Genomic DNA, 25,167 nt, shown 5'->3' with positions numbered 1-25,167 from the left:
GGTTTCTTCTCTGAAAATTGGAGGAAGGTACTGTTGACAGTACTGCAAGTGTGCTCCAAGCAAGGTTCTACACAGGTTAATATAACATCTCCGCTTTTCAATTTAATATATTGGGTATACAGTTTATATAGTTTTCCAATTTAAACTTGGAGTTGTATATAGTTACTATGACGATTTATGATCGTGAATTCAGTTTTTAAAAATCTGGGAAGTCAGTAGTAACGTGGTAAGATTAAAAACATCAATGAAGATGGTTAGATTGTTGTTAAAATCTGGCAGGTTCAGTACACAATCACTCCTGCAGGGAAACGATCACTCCCTACTCTCGCACAAGAGGATGGAGAGAATGACTCTGCAACTCCACCCCCACAAGGGAGAACTGGTTGCTACTCATTCTCACCCCTCATGAGTCAACTGCTCTGTACCTTCACCCCCAGAGGGTTAGTTGCTTTGTACCCTTACTATCAAAGAGAGGGAGCCAGTCACTTCCCACCCTCATCTCCCCACGGGGTACTGATTGGCACATGTCTCTCCTGCCATACCTCAGCATGTATTTTTATCTACCTGTTTTCCCTCCTGCTCCTCTAACTCCCTATTGTATTTAAGATTATCCATTGCCCTCAAGCTCCTGTCGTGTAGCCCTGAAATCAGGGAATGACAGAGACAGTAAAGGCTGAATGACCTCATCCTGTGCTGTACCATTTTAAACACCCAATTCTGGTGGTACAGGGTTAAACACAAAACTAAAATAAAAATTAGTTCTTTCCCCAGTGAGTTTACTCCATTGAATGACGGGACAGAGCAGTGACAGAGTCTCAGAGGAAACTTACTTTTTGTTGTTTAGGTTTTATTCTTGCTGATAAATGAGTAACATCATCATATTTCATCATGGCTGGACGCACGGGATACTAGAAATGAGAGTCAGAAAAAAATAAACCAACAGCTCAATTATAGAATGCCAGAGTTGAAATTAAAACAAGAAGAGGTGAAGCACGAAGACAGTCAGTGTGACGCACCTGGAACAGGTACAGTTTCTCCACTAGACTCTTGGCCAGGTGTACATCAATCTGAGGCAAAAAGGCAGATTTGTTATCAGGGATAGTCAATAGGTTGTCAAAATATCTCTCACAAACACGCTTTACTCTCAGCTCTCCATGTACATGTCCCACACAAACCCAAAAGTATCCATGTTAACATGAAGAACAGAATATACAACGTTACAGCACAGTAATGTTGGCCCTTGATGTTGCGCCGACCTGTGAAATTAATCTGATGCCCACTTAACCTACACCAATCCATTATTATCCATATGTATGTCCAAGGCCCATTTAAATGCCCTTAACGGCGGTGAGTCTACTACTTTTGCAGGCAGGCTGTTCCACACTCCTCTTACACTCTGAGCAAAAAAACTACCCCTAATATCTGTCCTAAATCAATTTAAAGCTCATGTTAGCTCATGTTAAACCCCTCAATTTAAAGCTCATGTTACCCTTCACCATCTGAGGAAAATTGCATTGAGCCAGTGCTGAAATTTGCCAAACAGAAAACAGTTACAGCCATACCAACTAAACAAGGAACTTGAAAATGGAAACAGGGCGACTTTTCACTGTTTCAGTCTGAGTATCTTTAAGCTTTTAAGGTTAAAGGGGGTTGAATCTATATTTCTGATATTCGTAACTAGACTGTCTCGAGTTCTTGCATAGTGCCATATAATTAGTTTCTTTTCCCCTTTTGTGTATAATAAACTTTGCTTTTTGTTTAGAAAAAGTACATTAGCAGTGAACATGTTCACTGACTGAGCAACACAGCAGATTAGATTCCCTACAGTGTGGAAACAGGCCCTTCGGCCCAACAAGTCCACACTGACCCTCTGAAGAGTAACCCACCCCCCTCTTACTAATGCATCTAACACTATGGACAATTGAGCACAGCCAATTCACCTTACCTGCACATCTTTGGAATGTGGGAGGAAACCCGAGCACCGGGAGAATGTGCAAACTCCACACAGACAGCCGCCCAAGGCTGGAATCAAACCTGGGACTCTGGCTCTGTGAGGCAGCAGTGCTAATCACTGAGCCACCGTGCCACAGTAAATAAATTGCTAAAATAAAACTTATCATCTCTCAAGAAAGGTTCCTGGGATTTGATTTAGCCAGCATTACCATCAGCAGGGATCATAATTATTCAGGTCACAAAGCCCTATGAAGATGCGATTCTTTATATATAGTACTAAGCTGCAACTTTTCATCTCCATTTTCAGATGAGAACTCCATTCAAACCAGAAGCAAACTTCTGTATATTAACAGTACTTTGAGGGATTTAAACCAAAGGTAGATTTATTGATACTGCCTTTTTTTTATTTATTCAGGGATGTGGACTTTATTTGCTCGGCTAGCATTTATTGTCATTCTTAATTACCCATGATAAGGTGTCAGTGGGTCTTTGGGATAAAGGACATCAAAATCAAAGAAAAGATGAATTGGAAAGGTACCAGGTTATCAGTGCCCCACTCCCATTGTAACAAGGTACAGCAAGACCACCTGATACTAGTGAATGGAACTCTCAAATTGGAAGACAGTGCAGCTCAGTAGCGGAGAACAGCACACCTTTGTTCAATGAAGTGAAAACCTCAAAATCTATAAATATGTAACTAAGAGCGTACAAGAATAAATAGAAGGAAGGATAAAGCACAAAATGTAAACTTATAGTTTACTCAAAAGGAGAAGCCACACAGAAGACAACAAAAATCCTGACTAATGTGGCGATGAATGCTTGAATTTCTGATGTGTAACTAACATCTGCTTACAGTCACACTCTCCCATCTGAGCAGTCACTCACCTCTTGTATAACTGGATCATCGTCTTCACTTGCCATGCTGAAATGACGAGGAGAGATGAGCTTCCACTCCCAGGCTTCACAACCTAAAATGTTTGAAGTGCATTACTGAGTCGCCCAATTCTCCTTCCTCTGCTCCCATTATCCAGGCCAGCTCCCAAAATCACGCACAATCAAGTCTATTTCCATTACAAAGTCTCCTGAAAGGTTCATAAAACCACTGTCATTGCAAAGGTTTTAACGAGGCTCTGGCGACCTCCCCTTTCATGTAGTTTAGAATCTAAAATGATAAAATGGGTAACATGGTGGCTTAGTGGTTAGCACTGCTGCCTCACAGCACCACAGACCCGGCTTCAATTCCAGCCTTGGATGACTGTCTATGTCGAGTTTACACATTCTCTCTGTGTCTGTGTAGGTTTCCTCCAGAAGCTCCAGTTTTCTCCCACAGTCCAAAGATGTGCAAGTTAGATGGATTGGTCATGCTAAATTGTCTTATAGTGTCCAGGGATGTGCAGGCCAGGTGAATTAGCCATAGGAAATGCAGGGCTGGGAATGGCTGGGATGCTGTTCAAAGGGTCAGTGCAGACCTGATTGGCTGAATGGCTTCCATCTGCACTGCAGGGATTCTGTGATTCTATGGAAATAGGATCTGAATTACTCCAACAGAATGGGTGAACAAGCACAAAACAACAGGGACAAAATGGAAAAGATGTTTGTGTCTATACCTCTCTCCAAACACCCCTTGGTGCAATCAGTAACACTCTCAACTGGGTTGGGCCATGGATTAAGATTCATGTGAGGGTTGGGTCACAAAACCAAGGGCAGACACATGAAGGGAGGATTGCCATTCCAGACATTAAACTACATTCCTGTCTGTCTGCTCAGATCGCTGGAGAGAATACAACATGATAAAGGGTTAATTTGTTCTGCTGACATGTAAGAAATTGGATGTCCCAGGGGGTGTGATTTTCTGTCCTGCAGGCAGGATGAGACAATCTAATCATATTCTGTAACTGCTGCAGTTTAAGGCAATAACCTAGTCACACCCTACTTTAAGGAATAGCCTAGTCACACAGTGTTTCTGGAAATAATCGAATCACTTCGCGTTGTTTTTGGTGGCATGTGACTATGAAGGAGTGGCAGGGGGTAGTGACTTGCGTGCATGACTGACTGATGTAAAACCCTGTATAAAGGGAGGATGGTTCCCTTGTTCAGACAGCCTCACTTGACACACTCTGCAAGCATCGCAAAGAGTGTTCAGTGATCCTCCAAAAACCTGTACTTGCTGAAATAAATTGTGGCTGTTCACGGAAGCTGGCGTATTGCAGTTGCATAAAGCGTGCAAGAATCTCCAGAAGGGAACCTCACATTTGGCGACTAAAGTGGGATTCCGACATATATGGAGTTTCCAAGCGGATGGTAATACGAGACGGATGGGGCCACTAGTTAAGATTTACCTTGATCTCTCTCACTAAACCCATCACTCAGTTGACCCCTTGTTCCCTACGACTCTGTAGTGACAGAATCTCGGAGATAACTTACGCACTTGTATGCCAACATGTTCGTCCCTGGGAGGTTCAAGTACCCTGAAATTCAGACATTAGAGTCCTCAGATCTATAAGTTACCGGAAAGGGAGGTTAGAGTCGCCCTGGAATTCAGAGGTTAGAGTCCTCTAATAGTGGGATCTAAGACCCCGGAATACAGCACAGGATAACTACTGTCTGTCTCTCTCTCGCTCAATCACCCTGCCTTAGACTGGTTGTTAAGAGGGAAATCCCCCATGTAAGGGTCAGGATCCTAAAGTGGGTGTGAAGACTGAATCATGAGAGTGTGGTGCTGGAAAAGCACAGATGGTCAGGCAGCATCTGAGCAGCAGGAAAATCAGGCATAAGACCTTCATCAGAAATGAGGCTTGTGGGTCGAGGCTGAGAAATAAATGGAAGGCCGGGGGGGGGGGGGGGGGGGGGGGTCTGGGGTTGGTGGGAGGTAGCTAGGAAAGCAATAGGTGGATGAAGGTGAGGGAGAAGGTGATAGGTCAGGGGGGGGAATGATAGGTGGATCTGGAGAGCGGTGCCAAATTGGAGACTTGGGACTGGAGTAATGTGGGGGGGAGAGAAGGGAAATGAGGGAGCTGTTGAAATCCACATTTATCCCGTGTGGTTGCAGGGTCACAGGGCGGAATATGCCTCCTGACATGTCTGGTCTACCTGAAATGTTTCAAAATAATGACACCGATGACCAGCTATGTCACAACGCAGATTTCTGACCTCCGCAGTGACACCTATTCAGAACTCACTATACGTCTGAAATCTCCTCAAAGCAATTGGCCATAGTCAGATGTACTGCCCATGTAATGGACAATACAGACATCAGCAACGACAATGCCAGAGTTAATCGAGCTGCCAAAGATGTGGCAACAGCTCGCCATTCTACTGTGTCCTCTATGAACCTGCCTCAAAAACAAAGGGCATAAACACTGGGCAGCGTTTACAGTGGGACACCCCTGACCCAGAAAAACAAACATGGGAGACGCATGGGTGTTTGCACTCTGCGTCAAAAGGCTCTGGAGCACTCCAGTTCGCCAAGTGTGTATACCTGATGCTTTGTTACCAATGCTTGTTGACTATCTTCATACTGATACCCACCTTGGCAAGGAGGAAAAGAGACAGGAAATGCAAAGATACTTTCAGCAGTTAACATCGTCTCTGAAGTTTCTCCATTCACAGGTAAAGCACGTCTTCGACCACTGCCCGCCCCCTCCCCAACCTGATCCAGGTCCCACTCCACTTACCCAGCCCCCTGGAAATGTTACCCATTGCGCACTCAATGCCAAGTCACATTCCTGGGAACACTGCTCAGCGCTTCTGATAGACAACTGACCCTGGAACATATCGCACCTACTCTGATGACCCCTCCTGCTCTCCCTGCAACAGCACCACCTGCCCAGAGTAGGGGATCACAACAGATTCAGTCAGCTCCCCTGTCATGAGCATGAAAAGTGATGAAGCTAACAACGGTGAAGAGGACATCAGTCTGGTTTTTGTCAGTGGCCTTCCTATGGATATTAAACCATGTGAGCTTTACCTTCTCTTTCGACCATTTAAGTGATATGAAGCTTCACTAATTAAGCTAACATTAAAAGAGCCAGTTGGCTTTGTTACATTTGACAGCAGAGCAGGAGCAGAGGCAGCAAAGAATCCATTAAAGCGCATTTGATTTGATCCCGAAAATCCTCAGACTCTCCGGTTGGAATTTGCAAACACGAGCACGAAGATGGCCAAAAGCAAAGTGATGGCTGCACTTAACCCCACAAATATGCACCATGCCTTGGGAGCACACCTCATTGCACGGGACCCCTACGACCTTACTACGGGAGCAGCACTGATCCCTGCATCTCCAGGGGCCTGGGCTCCCTTTCCACTGTACACAACAGAACTAACCCCTGCCGGACTGGATTTTATTTTCAGGTTGGACTTTACTGAAGCAGGTTTTGGGTAACTGGCTCATTTCCACTCAACTTGGAGGGGGTGGAGTGGTCACTAAGGACTGTGGATTTAAGAACTTTACTGGTGAACACTTTCTTTATCCCACGTGGGAGGATCCTGGGGATCCTACCTACCGCATGGACTAGCGATTCTTGTTATAATCATTGTATGTTGTGTGTCAATAACATGTTTAATTACTAGCTGTCAGATTCTTATGAATAAGTTGGTAGTGCCTTTTTGAGCCCCATTTAGTTGGTTATCATGGAATGACAAAAGGAGGGAATGAGATGATAAAGAGTTAATTTGTTCTGCTGACATGTAAGAAATTGAATGCCCAGGGTGGTATGATTTTCTGTACTGCAGGCAAGATGTAACAATCTAATCATACTCTGTAAATGCTGCAGTTTAAGGCAATAACCTAGTCACACCCTACCTTAAGGAATAGCCTAGTCACACGCTGCTTTAAGGAATAACCTAGTCACACAGTATTTCTGGAAATAATCTAATCACTTCACATTGTTTTTAGGTGGCATGTGATTATGGAGGAGTGGTGGGGATCATGGCTTGCGTGCATGACTGACTGATGTAAAACCCTGTATAAAGGGAGGATGGTTCCCTTGCTCAGACAGCCTCACTTGACACGCTCCGCAAGCATCGCAAACAGTGTTCAGTGATCCTCCAAAAGCTTGTACTTGCTGAAATAAATCGTGACTGTTCACAGTAGCTGGCATATTGCAGTTGCATCAAGCGTGTAAGAATCTCAAGAAGGGAACCTAACAAATCCCATGGTATAACAGTTGTCATCAACAGTCCTTTTATTTACTATTTTGGGAGAAATTCCTGCGTGCAAACCTTTTCATTTAACAAGTGTAGCTTGTGATTCATTTTATAACTTCTAAGCCTGTAAACTAGAGAGTCAGCCTATGAATTAACACAGCTTGCCTTTACCAAGGAAGAAGTCACAAAACAGAAACTGGTCATTTGGCCCCTCCAGTCTATATATTATCTATTCTCCACACAGCAAATAGTTCTACCCACAGTAATATTCTTGGTCTCCTGCTGTTTGAGATTATCTACAGTCTGCTGTGGTGGAAAAACATGAACTTTATTTAATAAATCTATTACTGTGACATTGTATCTGATGCCATACACTGCCTTCCTAAATATCACAGTCAGACCTAATCCCTTACATTACAGACATGAAACAGCTTGCCTCTCCCTTTTTCTCGACCAAATGCTTAATTCTAATCCTATCAAATCTAACCTGAAAATCTGACAGCTTCCACCTCAATCACTAATTCTAAATGATCTCCCACAACCTCAAGCCCCTGTCCAAAGAGGTTTCTCCTGTCCTCTGTACAAAATCTCTCAATGATCCCATGTTCTTAATCCCTGGAAACAGTCTGCTTCACCAAACCCTCAACTTGTCATCCTTTTATTTGCAACCTATAATTTCTTCTGATATAGAGACTGATGTTCAAAAATTATCAGATTTAAACTTGCTCACATCATGCAGCAGTCTGGGGACTCAGCATAATATTCTTCCCATGGAGATCCTTCAGTCAACAGCAATATACTCAAGAGGGAGGAGTAGCAGCTTCTTGAAACTAGTCCTGTTACTAATCAACAAAAACATCACAAAAGCTTGGATTTCAGAGTTAAGGGCACACAGCTTTAGTTAAGAAAGATTTGCATTCAAAGAGTGAATTTCACACCCTCAGAACTCTTTGCAACCAATTAAACATTGCTAAAGTGTCACTGTTGCAATGCGGGCCGTGCGCCAACTATTTTACATACAAACAATGTGATCAAGAAAAATCACCACTTTTCACAATTTTATTTGCGGGATAAATGTCATCCAGGACACTACAGAGATATCCCCTGCTCTTCAAGACAGTGCCATAGGATCTTATAATTCTACCCAAGAGCACAGATAGCACCTACATTTAACAGCTTATCCAAGAGACAGCACCTCTAACAGTGCAACACTCCTTCAATACTGGAATTGCAGGTGACAGTGTGAATTGCACATTCAAGTGCTTACAGCAGAACTTGAACCTACAACCTGATCAAGTGGCAGTGCTATCCAGTGAGCCTCAATTTGTATGCATCCACTTTCCAAATTGCAAAATCTATAATATACTATTCCCAAAACCATCATTTTGCACTTCTGACGAAAAGCTGATCACTGTTTAAAAGATCTATCTCCTCCTCAAATTTATTCAATATCAGTGACTTTTACAAAAGCATATAGTAGGTGCTGGAAACCAGAGACAAAACCGAAAATGTGGCAGTACTCAGGACAGGGGGCATCAGAAAGGTCAACTTGAAATATTAACCGTTATGCCCTACAAATGCAGCCTGACCTCCCAAGTGTTTTCAGCATTTTTCATTTTTATTTCGGAGATTAATAAATTTGTGGTACTTCCTTACATTTTTCTGTGTTAACAATGACTCTAGAAAGAGGGAGAGGCAAGCTATTATATGTATGAAGCACAAGGGATTAGGTCTGACTGTGAGCTATTTAGTAATGCAGTATATGGCATCACAGGTCATCACATACAATGTCAGAATCATACAGCACGGAAACAGACCCTTCGGTCTAACCAGTCCATACCGAACATAATTCCAAACTAAACTAGCCACATATTCCTGCTCCTGGGCCGTATCCCTCCAAACGTTTCCTATGTACTTACCTTCGTGCCTTTTAAACAGAGCTCACATCTACTATTTCCACAGGATGTTCATTCCACACTCACACCACCCTCTATGTAAAAGATTTGCCCACCTTTTTAAAATCTCTCTCCCCTCACCTTAAAAATGTGCACCTAGTCTTAAAATCCCCATCCTCAGGGGGAAAAAAACACCTACCATTAACCCCATCTACACCCCTCATGATCTTATACACTTCTATAAGGTCATCACTCAACCATCTACATCCCAGTGCAAAAATTCCCACTTGTCCAGCTTCCTTTGTAACTCAAACATTCCACACCGAGCAACATCCTGGGAAATCTCTTCTGAACCCTCTCCAGCTTAATAATATCCTTCATATAACTGGGTGACCAGAACTGGACACAAGGACCTCTCCATCGCCATTAATGACGACTGACTTGACACTGACAGTTTTTACAAACCCACCGACTCCCACAGCTACCTGGATTACACCTCTTCCCACCCTACCTCTTGCAAAAATGCCATCCCGTATTCCCAATTCCTCAGCCTCCACCGTATCTGCTCCCAGGAGGACCAGTTCCACCACAGAACACACCAGATGGCCTCCTCCTTTAGAGACCGCAATTTCCCTTCCCACGTGGTTAAAAATGCCCTCCAATGCATCTCGTCCACATCCCACACCTCCGCCCTCAGACCCCACCCCTCCAACCGTAACAAGGACAGAATGCCCCTGGTGCTCACCTTCCACCCTACCAACTTTCGCATAAACCAAATCCGCCGACATTTCCGCCACCTCCAAAAAGACCCCACCACCAGGGATATATTTCCCTTTCCACCCCTTTCCGCCTTCCGCAAAGACCATTCCCTCTGTGACTACCTAGTCAGGTCCACACCCCCCTACAACCCACCCTCCCATCCTGGCACCTTCCCCTGCCACCACAGGAATTGCAAAACCTGCGCCCACACCTCCGCCCTCACCTTCATCCAAGGCCCTAAAGGAGCCTTCTACATCCATCAAAGTTTTACCTGCACATCCACCAATGTCATTTATCATATCTGTTGCTCCCGATGCGGTCTCCTCTACATTGGGGAGACTGGATGCCTCCTAGCAGAGCGCTTTAGGGAACATCTCCAGGACACCCGCACCAATCAACTACACCGCCCCGTGGCCCAACATTTCAACTCTCCCTCCCACTCCCACTCTGCTGAGGATATGGAGGTCCTGGGCCTCCTTCACCGCCGCTCCCTCACCACCAGAATCCTGGAGGAAGAACGCCTCATCTTCCGCCTCGGAACACTTCAACCCCAGGGCATCAATGTGGACTTCAACAGTTTCCCCATTTCCCCTTCCCCCACCTCACCCTAGTTCCAAACTTCCAGCTCAGCACTGTCCCTATGACTTGTCCTACCTACCTATCTTCTTTTCTACCTAGCCACTCCACCCTCCCCCCACCCCCAACCTATCACCTTCATCCCCTCCCCCACTCACCTATTGTACTCTATGCAACTTTCTCCCCACCCCCACCCTCCTCTAGCTTATCTCTCCACCCTTCAGGCTCTCTGCCTTTATTGCTGATGAAGGGCTTTTGCCCGAAACGTCGATTTTACTGCTCCTCGGATGCTGCCTGAACTGCTGTGCTCCTCCAGCACCACTAATCCAGAATCTGGTTTCCAGCATCTGCAGTCATTGTTTTTACCTACAATACTCCACAAGAGGCCTCACTAGTGTCCTGCACAACCTCAGCATGATTTCTTAACTCCTATACTCAAAAGGACTGAACAATGAAGGCAAGTGTGCCAAATGTCCGTTTAACCACCCTATCCCTATGTGATGAAAACTTCAAAGAATTATGCACCTGAACCCCTAGTTCCCTCTGTTCTGCAACACCACCCAAAACTCTACCATTAATTGTATAAACCCTCCCTTTTGTCATACCAAAGGGTTATGAATCTGTATAATTCACTACCCTAGAGTACAATGGAAGCTGGGATATTGAATAAATTTAACGAGGAGATAGTTTTTTTTTAAACAGTAATGAGTTACAGGGTTACGGAGAGCAGGCAGGAAAGTGGAATTGAAGCCAAGATGAGATCAGCCATGAGCATAACAAAGAAGCAAGCAGAGCAAGCTCAAAGGGCTGAATTGCCTACACCTGCTCTGAGTTCTTATGTGCTGTGGGAGGATAAGCTATGGAACCACATTTAATGCCTCAATATGCAAGGATTCTGACCTTTACTTAGCTGCCTAGACCTCACTAAACAACGCACTCAGCTGTCAACAAACACTGCTCCAAAGGTGATCTCAAAGCAGTTTTACAATGGGATTGACTTCCAAGTAACATCAGCTGTTTTAATATCTGCCCAATATGTCTTTCAAATCCTACCTATGTGCATATCCTGAAAAGCAGCCACTCCATCCAATTCCAGTCTTGGAGGGAGTTCTGATAGTTCCCATGCAGCAGTAACATTGATCAGATACTCCAATACAGGAGTATCTCCCTTGCAACGTCATAGCAAGATGAAGACAAGAGGTTTCTTAAATAAAGTTCACAGTTTCTCTCCCACAGTAGTCCACAGATAATCTTTCACAGCACAAAACTAAGAATATTACAAGTCACTGCCATTACTGAAAAATTGCAAGCATAGGTAGTAAACTAAACAGCACTATCGCTGAATTCATGCTGAAGATTCACAAGTGATTGGATGGCATTCAGCTTCACTGCAAAACTGAGTAGTGAACAGCTCAGTATTCTATTGGATGCAATGGTGGCTTAGCAAATGACATCTAGTCAAGCAAGAGATTAAAGTAAAGCTACATACGAAGGTGTAACAATAGCACTGAATGTCTAATTTAATCTAAGAAAAAAACCATTGTTAACTAGGCTAAATTTAATAAACATACCCAGCAACAAGAAGCATTGTTACTTTTGTAACCGTTCAGTACTAATTTGCAGAATGGTGTATAGCAGCTTAAAAGCTGAACTAATCAGGGGTAGAACTATTGTTCGAGTCTTAGGTGAAACACTGTCTGATCACTTACAGTCAAGAGATGACTTAAAAAAAGGCAATTCAAATAAGCAGACCAGCCAAGGTCAGGAAACAAAATTAGTCAATCATGCAGCAAGACAGTAGTAGCAGAAAGGTGGTTGTGGAAATCCAGAGAAACCAGAAGCGTGTGCATCAATGTACCAGAGCAAGCTCTTATTGGGGTTGTTGGCAAGCCTGAAATTGTCCTGCCAAAATAAAAACAAACCCCATTTTTGCCCAAAGGGTCACTTTCAAGTTGTGTCACAGCAAGAGGTCTGTAGAGATGATGAACAGAAATGTTCAAAAAATGGCAATGTCCACAAAATAGAAAATATTAAGTGTGTTTTGGAAAATGTAGGAGGTGATGGATTCTCAGAGGAATGTAGCTCGAACAGCCAAGTTTCTGGTATTGAGACTGGCTCTAACGCAACGAGGGGTACGTCGGCTTCCAAGAGATCAATTGTGTTAGGGGATTCTGTAGTCCGAGGTACAGATAGACGTTTCTGTGGCCAGCAGAGAAAAAGCAGAATGGTGTGTTGTTTCCCTGGTGCCAGGGTCAAGGATGTCTCAGAGAGGGTGCAGAATGTTCTCATGGGGGAGAGGGGCCAGCAGGAAGTCATTGTCCACATTGGAACCAATGACACTGGAAGGGAAAAGATTGAGATTCTGAAAGGAGATTACAGAGAGTTAGGCAGATATTTAACAAGGAGGTCCTCAAGGATAGTAATATCTGGACTACTCCCAGTGCTACGAGGTAGTGAGGGCAGGAAGAGGAGGATACAGCAGATGAATGCATGGCTGAGGAGCTGGTGTACGGGAGAAGGATTCACATTTTTGGATCATTGGAATCTCTTTTGGGGTAGAAGTGACCTGTACAATAAGGACAGATTGCACCTAAATTGGAAGGGGACTAATATACTGGCAGGGAAATACTGGCTAGAACTGCTTGAGAGGATTTAAACTAGTAAGGTGAGGGTGGGGGGAGGGGTGGAGGAAGAAGGTGGTGGGACCCAGGGAGATAGTGAGGAAAAAGAGATTGATCTGAGACAGGTACAGCTCAGAACAGAAATGATTCAAACAGTCAGGGCAAGCAGGGACAAGGTAGGACTAATAAATTAAACTGCATTTATTTCAATGCAAGGGGCCTAACAGGGAAGGCAGATGAACTCAGGGCATGGTTAGGAACATGGGACTGCGATATCATAGCAATTACAGAAACATGGCTCAGGGGCAGGACTGATAGCTTATTGTTCCAGAATACAAATGCTACAGGAAGGATAGAAAGGGAGGCAAGAGGGGGAGTGGCATTTTTGATAAGGGATAGCATTACAGCTGTGCTGAGGGAGGATATTCCCGGAAATACATCCAGGGAAGTTATTTTGGTGGAATTGAGAAATAAGAAAGGGATGATCACCTTATTGGGATTGTATTATAGACCCCCCCTCCCTCCCCAATAGTCAGAGGGAAATTGAGAAACAAACTTGTAAGGAGATCTCGGCTATCTGTAAGAATAATAGGGTAGTTATGGTAGGGGATTTTAACTTTCCAAACATCGACTGGGACTGCCATAGTGTTAAAGGTTTAGATGGAGAGGAATTCCTTAAGTGTGTACAAGACAATTTTCTGATTAAGTATGTAGATGTACCTACGAGAGAAGGTGTAAAACTTGACGTACTCTTGGGAAATAAGGCAGGGTAGGTGACTGAGGTGTCAGTGAGGGAGCACTTTGGGGCCAGCGACCATAATTCTATTTGTTTTAAAATAGTGATGGAAAAGGATAGACCAGATCTAAAGGTTGAAGTTCTAAATTGGAGAAAGCCCAATTTTGATGGTATTAGGCAAGAACTTTCGAAAGCTGATTGGAGGCAGATGTTCGCAGGTAAAGGGACGGCTGGAAAATGGAAAGCCTTCAGAAATGAGATAACAAGAATCCAGAGAAAGCATATTCCTGTCAGGGTGAAAGGGAAGGCTGGTAGGTATAGGGAATGCTGGATGACTAAAGAAATTGAGAGTTTGGTTCAGAAAAAGGGAGCATATATCAGGTATAGACAGGATAGATAGAGTGAATCCTTAGAAGAGTATAAAGAAAGTAGGAGTATACTTAAGAGGGAATTCAGGAGGGCAAAACTGGGACATGAGATAGCTTTGACAAATAGAATTAAGGGGAATCCAAAGGGTTTTTACAAGTATGTTAAGGACGAAAGGTAACTAGGGAAAGAATAGGGCACCTCAAAGATCAGCAAGGCTGCCTTTCTGTGGGAGCCACAGAAAATGGGGGTGATACTAAATGAATATTTTGCATCAGTATTTACTGTGGAAAAGGATATGGAAGATATAGACTGTAGGGAAATAGATGGTGACATCTTGCAAAATATCCAGATTACAGAGGAGGAAGTGCTGGATGTCTTGAAACGGCTAAAAGGGGATAAATCCCCAGAACCTGATCAGGTGTACCCAAGAACTCTGTGGGAAGCTAGAGAAGTGATTGCTGGGCCTCTTGCTGAGATATTTGTATCATCGATAGTCACAGGTGAGGTGCCAGAAGACTGGAGGTTGGCAAACATGGTGCCACTGTTTAAGAAGGGTGGTAAAGAAAAGCCAGGGAACTATAGACCAGTGAGCCTGACCTCGGTGGTGGGCAAGTTGTTGGGAGGGAATCCTGAGGAACAGGATGTACATGTATTTGGAAAGGCAAGGACTAATTTGGGATAGTCAACATGGCTTTGTGCGTGGGAAATCATGTCCCACAAACTTGACTGAGTTTTTTGAAGAAGTAACAAAGAAGATTGATGAGAGCAGAGCAGAAGATGTGATCTATATGGACTTCAGTAAGGCTTTCCCCATGGAGACTGATTAGCAAGGTTAGATCTCATGGAATACAGGAAGAACTAGCCATTTGGATACAGAACTAGCTCAAAGGTAGAAGACAGAGGGTGGTGGTGGGAGGGTTGTTTTTCAGACTGGAGGCCTGTGACCAGTGGAGTGCCACAAGGATCAGTGCTTTTTGTCATTGACATAAATGATTTGGATGCAAGCATAAGAGGTACACTTAGTAAGTTTGCAGATGACACCAAAATTGGAGGGGTAGTGGACAGTGAAGAGGGTTACCTCAGATTACAACAGGATCTGGACCAGATGGGCCAATGGACTGAGAAGTGGCAAATGGAGTTTAATTCAGATAAATGCGAGGTGCTGCATTTTGGCAAAGCAAATCTTAGAGGGACTTATACACTTAATGGTAAGGTCCTAGGGAATGTTGCTGAACAAAGAGACCTTGGAGTGCAGGTTCATAGCTCCTTGAAAGTGGAGTCGCAGGTAAATAAGATAGCGAAGAAGGCATTTGGTATGCTTTCCTTTATTGGTCAACGTATTGAGTACAGGAGTTGGGAGGTCATGTTGTGCTTTACAGGACATTGGTTAGGCCACTGTTGGAATATCGCGTGCAATTCTGGTCTCCTTCTTATCGGAAAGGTGTTGTGAAACTTGAAAGGGTTCAGAAAAGATTTACAAGGATGTTGCCAAGGTTGGAGGATCTGAGCTACAGGAAGAGGCTGAACAGGCTGGGGCTGTTTTCCCTGGAGCGTCGGAGGCTGAGGGGAGACCTTATAAAGGTTTACAAAATTATGAGGGGCATGGATAGGATAAATAGACAAAGTCTTTTCTCTGGGGTGGGGGAGTCCAGAACTAGAGGGCATAGGTTTAGGGTGAGAGGGGAAAGATATAAAAGAGACCTAAGGGGCAACTTTTTCGCACAGAGGGTGGTACGTGTATGGAATGAGCTGCCAGAGGATGTGGTGGAGGCTGGTACAATTGCAACATTTCAGAGGCATTTGGATGGGTATATGAATAGGAAGGGTTTGGAGGGATATGGGCAGGGTGCTGGCTGGTGGGATATCTGGCATAGATGGTTTGGACCGAAGGGTCTGTTTCAATGCTGTACATCTCTTTGACTCTATGTTCAAGATAGTAGAGTTTGTGACTTTGGACGGTGCAATGTAAGAAGCTTTCGTGAATTTCTGGAGGGGATATCATAGATGGTGCAGAATATTGCTACTGAGCTTTAGTGAATGTTTGTGGATAAGGTGCCAACCAAGCAGACTGTTATGTCCTGGATGTTGTCATAATTACCAAACCAGCGAAGCCCACTGCCCACAAATATGGGCTCTCAGTTTCCATACCCTTTTCTCAACAGCTCTCAGCAAGGCATTGGGACAATTTTGAAGCCTTGGTTACAATGGAAAAAGCTTGCTAAGCCTTGCCCTAAAAAGACTGGATGGAGTGGTGTATCAAATGGAAGATACCCTGATCCATGGATCAGTTCAGGCTGAACATGATAGAATGCAACACATGTTGTAACCAAGGGTCACAATATAACTGTTTTTTAACCTCACCATACACACCTGCTCCTCTTCCAAACCATGAGATCCACTTTCACCCCCTTCAACCTGCATTCCTTCATCCTTTCCTTCAGCATGGAATTTCCCAGGTCTACGAGTGGCAGCAACTTCCGAAATCAGACATGGGATTAGTGTCGGCATGTGATTAATTTGCACAGACCCTCAGATGGCTGTGCAACTTCAAGGGAACAGCGCCTTCTGTTACTCAAAAATTAATCTGTATAATATTGCACTCCAAATGCTTATTCTCCTGAAGGGAAAGTTCTGCATAATCAGTTGTTGATCTCTACAAGGTTTTCCATTGTACCTAGCCACATCCATTATGCAGGCTTTAGCTGTTGTTTTCCAAATTGCATCTACGCTTTTGTGCCAGTTGTGCTGGGTTAATTGCAACCCTGAGAATGTGTATAGGGTATAAGAAGGCAGAGAAAGAATTAAGTTTGAGTTTTGTGAAACAAGAGGTTCAGCTGAGCATGATTCAGATCAGGTAAGAACTTGCAGTTAATAATGGGGTGCTAAACAGGTCCAGGCAGCGGGGCGTGGAGGGGGTCGTTAGGGCCGATTGCCTGCCCCTCTTCCGCGGTTATGTCAGAGCCTGGGTGTCCCTGGAGAAGAAGCACGCAGTGTCCACCAACACCCTTGAGCTGCTCAGGGAGAGGTGGGCGCCACAGGGAGTGGAGTGCATAATTTCCCCCTCCAACTCTATTTTGATTTAATCCCTGCCCTCCCCTTCACTGTTTGATCACACAGCATTGCCCTTTGATGTGAAGGGCGCTGCTTGTCACTGGTCACTTGGGTGCTTTCTTTTCTTCCTGGTGGTGGGAATTGAATAAAGATTCGTACACCTTGTATCTTTCACTGTGTCTCACACCTGCACACACACACATGGGTGTGGGGGAATAAATAAGCACGACAAAAAAAGAAAAAAAAAGGGAGTGCTAGAGGCAAGGTTAATGGGTTAACAAGGTAGAAAAGCATTCATTGTGTGGAGCCATTTAACAAGATGAGGTAGCATTCAGTACGTAAGGGCAGTTAACAAGGTGAAAAGTATTCATTATGTGAAGCCAGTCATTCATTGTGTAACAGTAGATGGCTTAATCTTTACTGATTGTATGCTGCCTGATCTGGATACTCCTCTCTGTAAAATGACTATAGTTCATGGAGAAACTGCTGTTCCAGAGAACAGTGAATTCATGTTCCTGTGCACATGGGCAATCGTTCTCTCTCCCTCCAGGGCCTGGAATAAAGATGAAGGAGGTAAAATCTTACTGCGTCTCTATGTGTTTTGCTTTAATTGAAAGGGGGAAACGGATGACAGGCCAACATCTCACACTTGACAGCCAAGCACCATCTCTGTAACAGAGGCCTGCGCCTTTCCCTTTGGGCACTTACCATTCTGAGTGATGGTCTGCAAGACCTGGGCCTTTTCCCATGGACACTGGTCTTTTTTGAGTGGTCATCTGGGCCTTTCCCTGATGGACACTGATTTTTCTGACGGTTACCCTAACATACTGTAACCTTGATTAAAGTCTCCTTTGCGCTGTGCAACTGGCTCAAAATCAGCTCCTCCAATCACAGGCTCTCTCTACATCAGTCCACATTACTCTCAAGGAGCAACAAGATGGAGATGGGAAACCTAAGATTAGAATAGCTGCTCTTCTTAGACCTGTCTCCCTTGTGTGGGGATGTAGGAGATGGCATGTTTGTCTCATTGATCACCTCCATGACTAACATTTCCTGGGCATTTTGGAATCTTTCAGATGCAAATTCACTCCTCTCCTACAGTGGCATTTTGAATGCTCATGGGAATTTGCATGCAACAATAATGAATTCTCGCAGCTAACTGTCAGGTTTCTTGGGCAGATTGCGAATATATTTAGTGTCAGAGTTGATTCACAAAAGGCAAAAACAATCAAGATGTTTCCAGTTCCTCAAGGTAACTGACCTCCAGAGATGTATGTGTGTGGTAAAACAAGTTGGAAAGTTCTTAAATTAGCTGTCGTCGATGACCATTATGGCAGTTGCTATGACAAGACAATGCACGGAGCTGGGTAGAAGCAAAATAGTGGTCTTTTGAGAAAATCAGAGATGTTGATATCAGCAGGTATTTTAACTATGAACCAAAGCTGCTGACTATCATTGCTGCAGATGTATCTTCTACATTACTGAAAGCTGTATTTTTCTGAAACAGATAGATGGAAAGAGCAGGTCAGTTTACTATGCATCCTGTTTGAGAATGTGTATAGGGTGTAGGCAGGGAAAGAGTTAAGTTCGAGTTTCGTGAAACAAGAGTTTCAGCTGAGCATGACTCAGATCAGCTAAGATCTTACAGATAACAATGGGGTGCTGGAGGCAAGGGTAATGGGTTAACAAGGTGGAAAAGCAGTCGTGATGTTGAGCCATTTAACAATATTGGACACATTCAGTATGCAAGATCACCTAACAAGGGGAACAGTATCCATTGTATGAATCCAGTTAACAAGATTAGAACATTCATTGTATAACAGTAAAGGGCTTGGTCTCTGCTATCAATACTCATTGATTGTAACAGTCACCCAATCAATATGTATGTTGCCTTATCTGGATGCTCCTCCATGTAAAATGACTATATAGTTCATTGAGAAACTGCTGTTCCAGAGAAGGCAGTGAACTCATGTTACTGTGCACATGGGCGATCGTTCTCTCTCCTTCCAGGACCCGGAATAAAGATGAAGGAGGTAAAACTATACTGTGTCTCTGAGTGTTTTGCTTCGACTGAGTGCGGGAGGGGAAACGGGACATCATGTTCACTAGCAGAGGTACACAGTGATAGGAGAAGAAGCATTGTGAAAAGTTTGCAGATTTTGTTCAGTCTTCACTTCAAGATAGAAATAGACGACCAACTCTTGGTGACAGTTAAATTCTAGGAGTTGCCAAAAATTCCTCCATGAGTGCAATGATTTAGCCTGAGGATGAGGAGGTGTGATGCAAAGACAGTATGTTCCAGGAAAACAGCAGACTACAACAGGGGCTTTGTCCCGTATCCCTGCGGCAAAGCCAAAAGGAGATACATGTTTAGTCAAAGAGATGAAAACTTTACATCAATAACAACCTCAATTCTAACAGCAACTCAGCAAATGACTGACATCAGAGATGCAGTGAAATCTGATAAAGAATTAACTTAGCTCAGTGTACTTTATCAAAGAATGGCAACACACCCTGTGGCACAATCCCATTCTTAGACAGCGCCATCAACAGAGAGACACCTCAGAGTAGGGGATAATTTATGATAAGATGGACAATCTTTACAATAGGAGTTCGGTTATTCCAACATTCTTGAGTCTCATTATACTACAACAACTGCACTAACAGCATCTGGGTATCATAATGCCAAGCCAAAGTGAAGTATTCTGTTTGATGGTTAGGTCTCCCCATAACCATTAAAAGTGTGATATGGAGCTGTATTGTTTGTGCTATTCTTCAGAGGACAAGAGAACTGTTGATGCCATTTTCATTTTCAATCAAATAATTGGAATCTTTTAGGATGAACTTCAAACACAGAGGCAAAATATTCTTGACAGTAGCAAACTACTACTCCAGATGGATAAAAGTCAAGCAACTGCAGGGTCACATGTCTGATTCAGTGATTACATCATTGAACAAGATTTTTGTAACACATTGAATTGCAGACCTTGTATTCTCAGACAGAGTTTAGAATGAGTATTTTAAAGAGTTAACAACATCATATGGTTTTGTCCATACTCCAAGCTCATCAAGATATCCCTAAGGTAACACTGATACTGAATGAGGAGCATGTACAGTGAAAACATTGAAGCCAAGAACTATGATATTAAATGTGCACTGTTAAACCCTTGTTCATCTTCACTCCAGAATAGTTTTAACTCCACATGAACTTCTCACAGGAAGACGACCAAGAAATCAGCTCCCTCCTCTCCCACATACATTCATGCTACAAGTACAAAGATGACAACTTGAAAAGTGAAGGGGAAACAGGACAAGTATTGTTCCAGTCAGATGTAAAACTCTGATAAGTGTGAAACAGCACACAATCTTCGAGACCTTCAACCAGGAGAGCCAATTTGGATTTGAGAGCAAGCGTGTTGTGTACAATTGAAACAGACATCTCATCGATGGCCCTGTCTTATTCAAATCAAAAATGGCACAGTTCAACCAAACACTCCAGCACTAGTTTCTACAAAGAATCAAGTTCTACACAGTTGGAGTAGTCATTAACACAACCAAACAGATAGGAGATTCTGTGTTCATTGAGAGGTCCACATGCAAGTCCAATTACTGAACCAGAATCAACAATTCTCCTTCTGCCCAGCACAGTCCAAGCGACCACAAGAAATCTCAAATTCCCAATCTCCTCGAAATGAGCTGACAACACATTCAGGTAGACTAATATGTCCTCACAGTAATAGAGCCTGAAAATACAAACTCTATTTACTTTTGCATAAAATACAGATGTCACTGGCAAATTCAGTATTTGTTCTTTGTCCCAAATTTTCATTTTTGCAAAAATAAACTTTATTCTGAGTACAAGAGGACTAAAACTGTTCAGTCTAGACTTTACAGAAAATAAAATAAAATTTTGACATTCCCCATTAAGGCTTCTATCCAGTTGCCACAAAAGGCATTTTTTAATCACAAAAACAAAATATTTTACATTCCATTAAGGCAACTAGGGGATCTCAAAACTTACCAGGTCTATCCTAAATTGTCCTTGAACTGAGTGGTTTGCTAGGCCATTTCAGAGGATAATTATGAGTCAACCACAGCAGTGTGGGATGGGTTCACATTCATAGAAGCCCTACAATGTGGAAGAAAGCCATTTGGCCCATCGAGGCCACATTGACCCTTCGAGGACCACCCCACCCCTTTACCTTTCCCGTGTAATGCTCCACTTCTCATGGCTAATCCACCAAACCTATATATGTCTGGACACTACGGGCAACCTAACATGGCTAATCCACCTAACCTGCACATCTTTGGACTGAGGGGGGAAACCGGAACACCTGAACGAAGGCAACAACGGCAGACAGGGAGAATATGCAAAGTTAGAATTAAATCTGGATCCCTGGCACTGTGAGGCAGCAGCGCTAATCACTGAGCCACCATGCCTCCCTCAGGTTAGACCAGGTAAAAGTTGGATAAATTCCCAGGACCTGATCAGGTGTACCCTAGAACTCTTGTGAGAAGCTAGGGAAGTGAGCGCTGGGTCCCTTGCTGAGATATTTGTATCATCGATAGCCACAAGCGAAGTGCTGGAACACAGGAAGTTGTTTACAAGGTGTCATTATTTAAGAAAGGTGTAAAGAAAAACGAGGGAACTATAGATCGGTGAGCCTGACATTGGTGGTGGGCAAGTTGTTGGAGGGAATCCTGAGGATTTACATGTATTTGGAAAGGCAAGAGCTGATTAGGGATAGTCAACATGACTTTGCACATAGGAAATCATGTCTCACTAACTTGATTGAGTTTTTTGAAGAAATAAAGAACGGGATTGATGAGGGCAGAGTGATGGATGTGCTCTTTATGGACTTCAGTAAGGCGCTTGACAAGGTTCCTCATGGTAGACTGATTAGCAAGGTTAGATCACATGTCATACAGGGAGAACTAGCCATTTGGATACAGAACTGGCTCAAAGGTAGAAGACAGAGGGTGGTGGTGGAGCGTTGCTTTTCAGACAGGAGGCCTGCCTACGACCAGTGGTGTGCCATTGGGTCCACTGCCTTTCGTCATTTATATAAATGATTTGAATGTGAACACAGAAGGTATGCTTAGTATGTTTGCAGATGACATCAAAATATGTGGTGTACTGGACACCAAAGAAGGCTACCTCAGAGTAAAACTGAACCTTGATCAGTCGGGCCAATGGGCCGAGGAACGGCAGATGGAGTTTAATTTAGATAAATGTAAGGTGTTGCATTTTGGAAAGACAGGATTTACACACTTAAATGATGATGTCCTGGGGAGTGTTGATGAACAAAGAGACCTTGACGTGCAAGTTCATACTTCCTTGGAAAGTGCAGTCACAGGTAGATAAGATAGTGAAGGCAGCTAGTGGTATGTTTGCCTTTATTGGTCAGTGCACTGAGTACAAGAGTTGGGAGGTCATGTTGCTGCCATACAGGACATTGATTAGGACACTTTTGGAATACTGCATGCAATTCTGGTCTCCCGCCTATAGGAAGGATGTTGTGAAATGTGAAAGGGTTCAGAAAAGATTTACAAGGATGTTGCCAAGGTTGGAGGGTTTGAGCTACAGGGAGAGACTGAATAGACTGGGGCTGCTTTCCCTACAGTGTCGGAGGCTGAGGGGTGACTTTGTAGAGGTTTATAAAATCATGAGGGACACGGATAGGATAAATAGACAAATTCTTTTCCCTGGAGTGGGGGAGTCCAGAACCAGAAGGCATAAGTTTAAGGTGAGAGGAGAAAAATATAAAAGGGACCTAAGGGACAATGTTTTCACGCAGCGGGTGGTGCATATACGGAATTAGGTGCCAGAGGAAATGGTGGAGCCTGGTACAATTACAACACTTAAAAGGTACCTGCATGGCTACATGAATAGGAAAGTTTTAGTGGGATATGGGCCAAATGCTGGCAAATGGGACTAGATTCATTTAGGATATCTGGTTGGCATGGACAAGTTGGACCGAATGGTCTGTTTCCATGCTTTATATCTCTATGACTCTAATATATGTTATATGATGGCTGAAGGATAAATTTTGACACAGGTGCTGGATAAGACCCTGCTCGTCTATGAATGAGATCGCTTATGCGCACCTAACATGGCAGACCTGGAAGTTGCCACCTCTGGCATTTTCCCACGCTGTACACCTCTATAACTCTGAGGTAAAAAATGACAGATTTCATTTACCAAAAGAAGAGGTGAAGTCAGAGACCTGGGGAAGGAACAGGGAGTTGAATGATAGGTTAAATCAAAAACAGGGGGAATATAATATACTAAATTATGTCTGAATGTGATGTTAATAAAAGGTGATGCAATGTCACATGATCTTACTCTCCGTTGCCCAAGCCTCAGGACAAGATGAAGCCATAGTAAGATATTTCTTAAATAGAATCATAGAGATGTACAGCATGGAAACAGACCCTTCGGTCCAACCCGTCCATGCCGACCAGATATCCCAACCCAATCTGGTCCCACCGGCTAGCACCCGGCCCATATCCCTCCAAACCCTTCCTATTCATATACCCATCCAGATGCCTCTTAAATGTTGAAATTGTATCAGCCTTCACCATTTCCTCTGGCAGCTCATTCCACACACGTACAACCCTCTGCGTGAAAAAGTTGCCCCTTAGGTCTCTTTTATATCTTTCCCCTCTCACCCTAAACCTATGCCCTCTAGTTCTGGACTCCCCAACCCCAGGGAAAAGACTGTCTATTTATCCTATCTATGCCCCTCATAATTTTGTAAACCTCTATAAGGTCACCCCTCAGCCTCCAACTCTCCAGGGAAAACAGCCCCAGCCTGTTCAGCCTCTCCCTGTAGCTCATAATGTTGATGTTTTGCTTACCTCAGGCTCTGCAATTATTATTTAGCAGTACAATCAGACCAAGAATATTATAATAGGTATATTTACATAACCTGGTCTGAGAGCTATGGTATTTACAGTTGACAAACATCATGCAGTAAGTACATTGATTGGAGACTGCACTGAATGACTCTTGGAAATAGAAAAGCAGCTAACAATCCTGTAATTGAAAATCACAGAAAAGGAGAGAAGTTTTTTTTTGCTCTCATTTAGTTAATGACTGATCAGGGAGTTACAGGTAAGTTTGTGGCTGCAGTCTTGCCTGAGTCAGGAACTCACTCCACAGACTTGACCAACGTAAAAAACCAAATGACAACCCTAGTGCTGTAAATGCCAGAGAATAGTACTGGGGAGCATTACATTATAGGAGGTTCATTACTGAGATGGTGCTGCACTGTTGTAGAAGACTGAGAAATCACCTTTCAGAGGCCAAACCTTTCAAAAGAACTATTTAAGGAAAAGAATGGAAGGCGTTGTCCCTGATATCTTGAGCAACATTTACCCTTCAATCAAAATCACTAAAATAGATTATCTAGCTTTAACCATATTATGGCTGCCTGAGGGCTCTTGTTGTGTACGTGTTTAACTGCTGGGTTTCCTACATTACCATGGTGACCACATTTATTTAACTCATTAGCTTTGGAACACTAAGGTTTCTGTCCTCATCTTGCTGAGGTTGCGACTTGCTGTCAGGCTGCACACTCCCATTCTACAGCCGGCCCCATCTGATGCAATGAGAGGGCAACAAGCTGCTGCGACTACAGACAGGGCGCTGGAAGCCGCTCCCTTCCATCCTGACAAGGCCGGCTGTCGCCTTACCTGGTGCCGGTGCCCGAGGGGCACTCCTGGCCTCGCTGACCACTTACGCCACGGGGATGGGGCGGCCTCATTGGGGGATAGAGGTCCCAGGAGCCGGCCTGTTACCGGAGAGAGGGAGAAACAGAGGCCGGTCAGAAGCCGATGCATCACAGGGAACCATCTAAATCCCAGGCCGAGGCTGCTGACTTAACGCCAACTGTGGCCTGGCCAGGCCCACGATCCCAGCCCCGGTACTCACCACTCTCCCCAGCCGCCCGTTCCCTCAGGCAGTGCCGGCGAAATGGATGAAACGGTCAGCAACCATGAAGCCGACACGTGGGTCCGACTCATATCATCAATCCCCCTCGTTACATGGATACCCCGG

The 25,167-nt window shown here is 43.9% G+C and overlaps 1 protein-coding gene and 1 pseudogene across 1 annotated transcript in view; one reads left to right on the top strand and one right to left on the bottom strand.

Annotated features, from left to right (window-relative positions):
• Window positions 1-25,167, bottom strand: part of polr3e (polymerase (RNA) III (DNA directed) polypeptide E) — a 66,288-nt gene extending 41,121 nt beyond the window's left edge. Inside the window, exons 1-5 of the mRNA XM_072559776.1 lie at window positions 25,042-25,167; window positions 24,804-24,901; window positions 2,839-2,921; window positions 1,017-1,067; window positions 831-908 (exon numbers count right to left, since the gene is read on the bottom strand). Of these exons, the coding sequence (XP_072415877.1) occupies window positions 831-908; window positions 1,017-1,067; window positions 2,839-2,874 (165 nt within the window). The 5' untranslated portion in view covers window positions 2,875-2,921; window positions 24,804-24,901; window positions 25,042-25,167. The remainder of the gene's footprint in view (window positions 1-830; window positions 909-1,016; window positions 1,068-2,838; window positions 2,922-24,803; window positions 24,902-25,041) is intronic.
• On the top strand, window positions 5,359-6,334 carry LOC140464802 (RNA-binding protein, mRNA-processing factor 2a pseudogene; annotated as a pseudogene).

This window comes from Chiloscyllium punctatum, chromosome 40, assembly GCF_047496795.1.
Source record: "Chiloscyllium punctatum isolate Juve2018m chromosome 40, sChiPun1.3, whole genome shotgun sequence".
Lineage (NCBI taxonomy): Eukaryota > Metazoa > Chordata > Chondrichthyes > Orectolobiformes > Hemiscylliidae > Chiloscyllium > Chiloscyllium punctatum.
The sequence above is the reverse complement of the archived record's forward strand: the minus strand, read 5'-3'. Positions and strand labels throughout refer to the sequence as shown.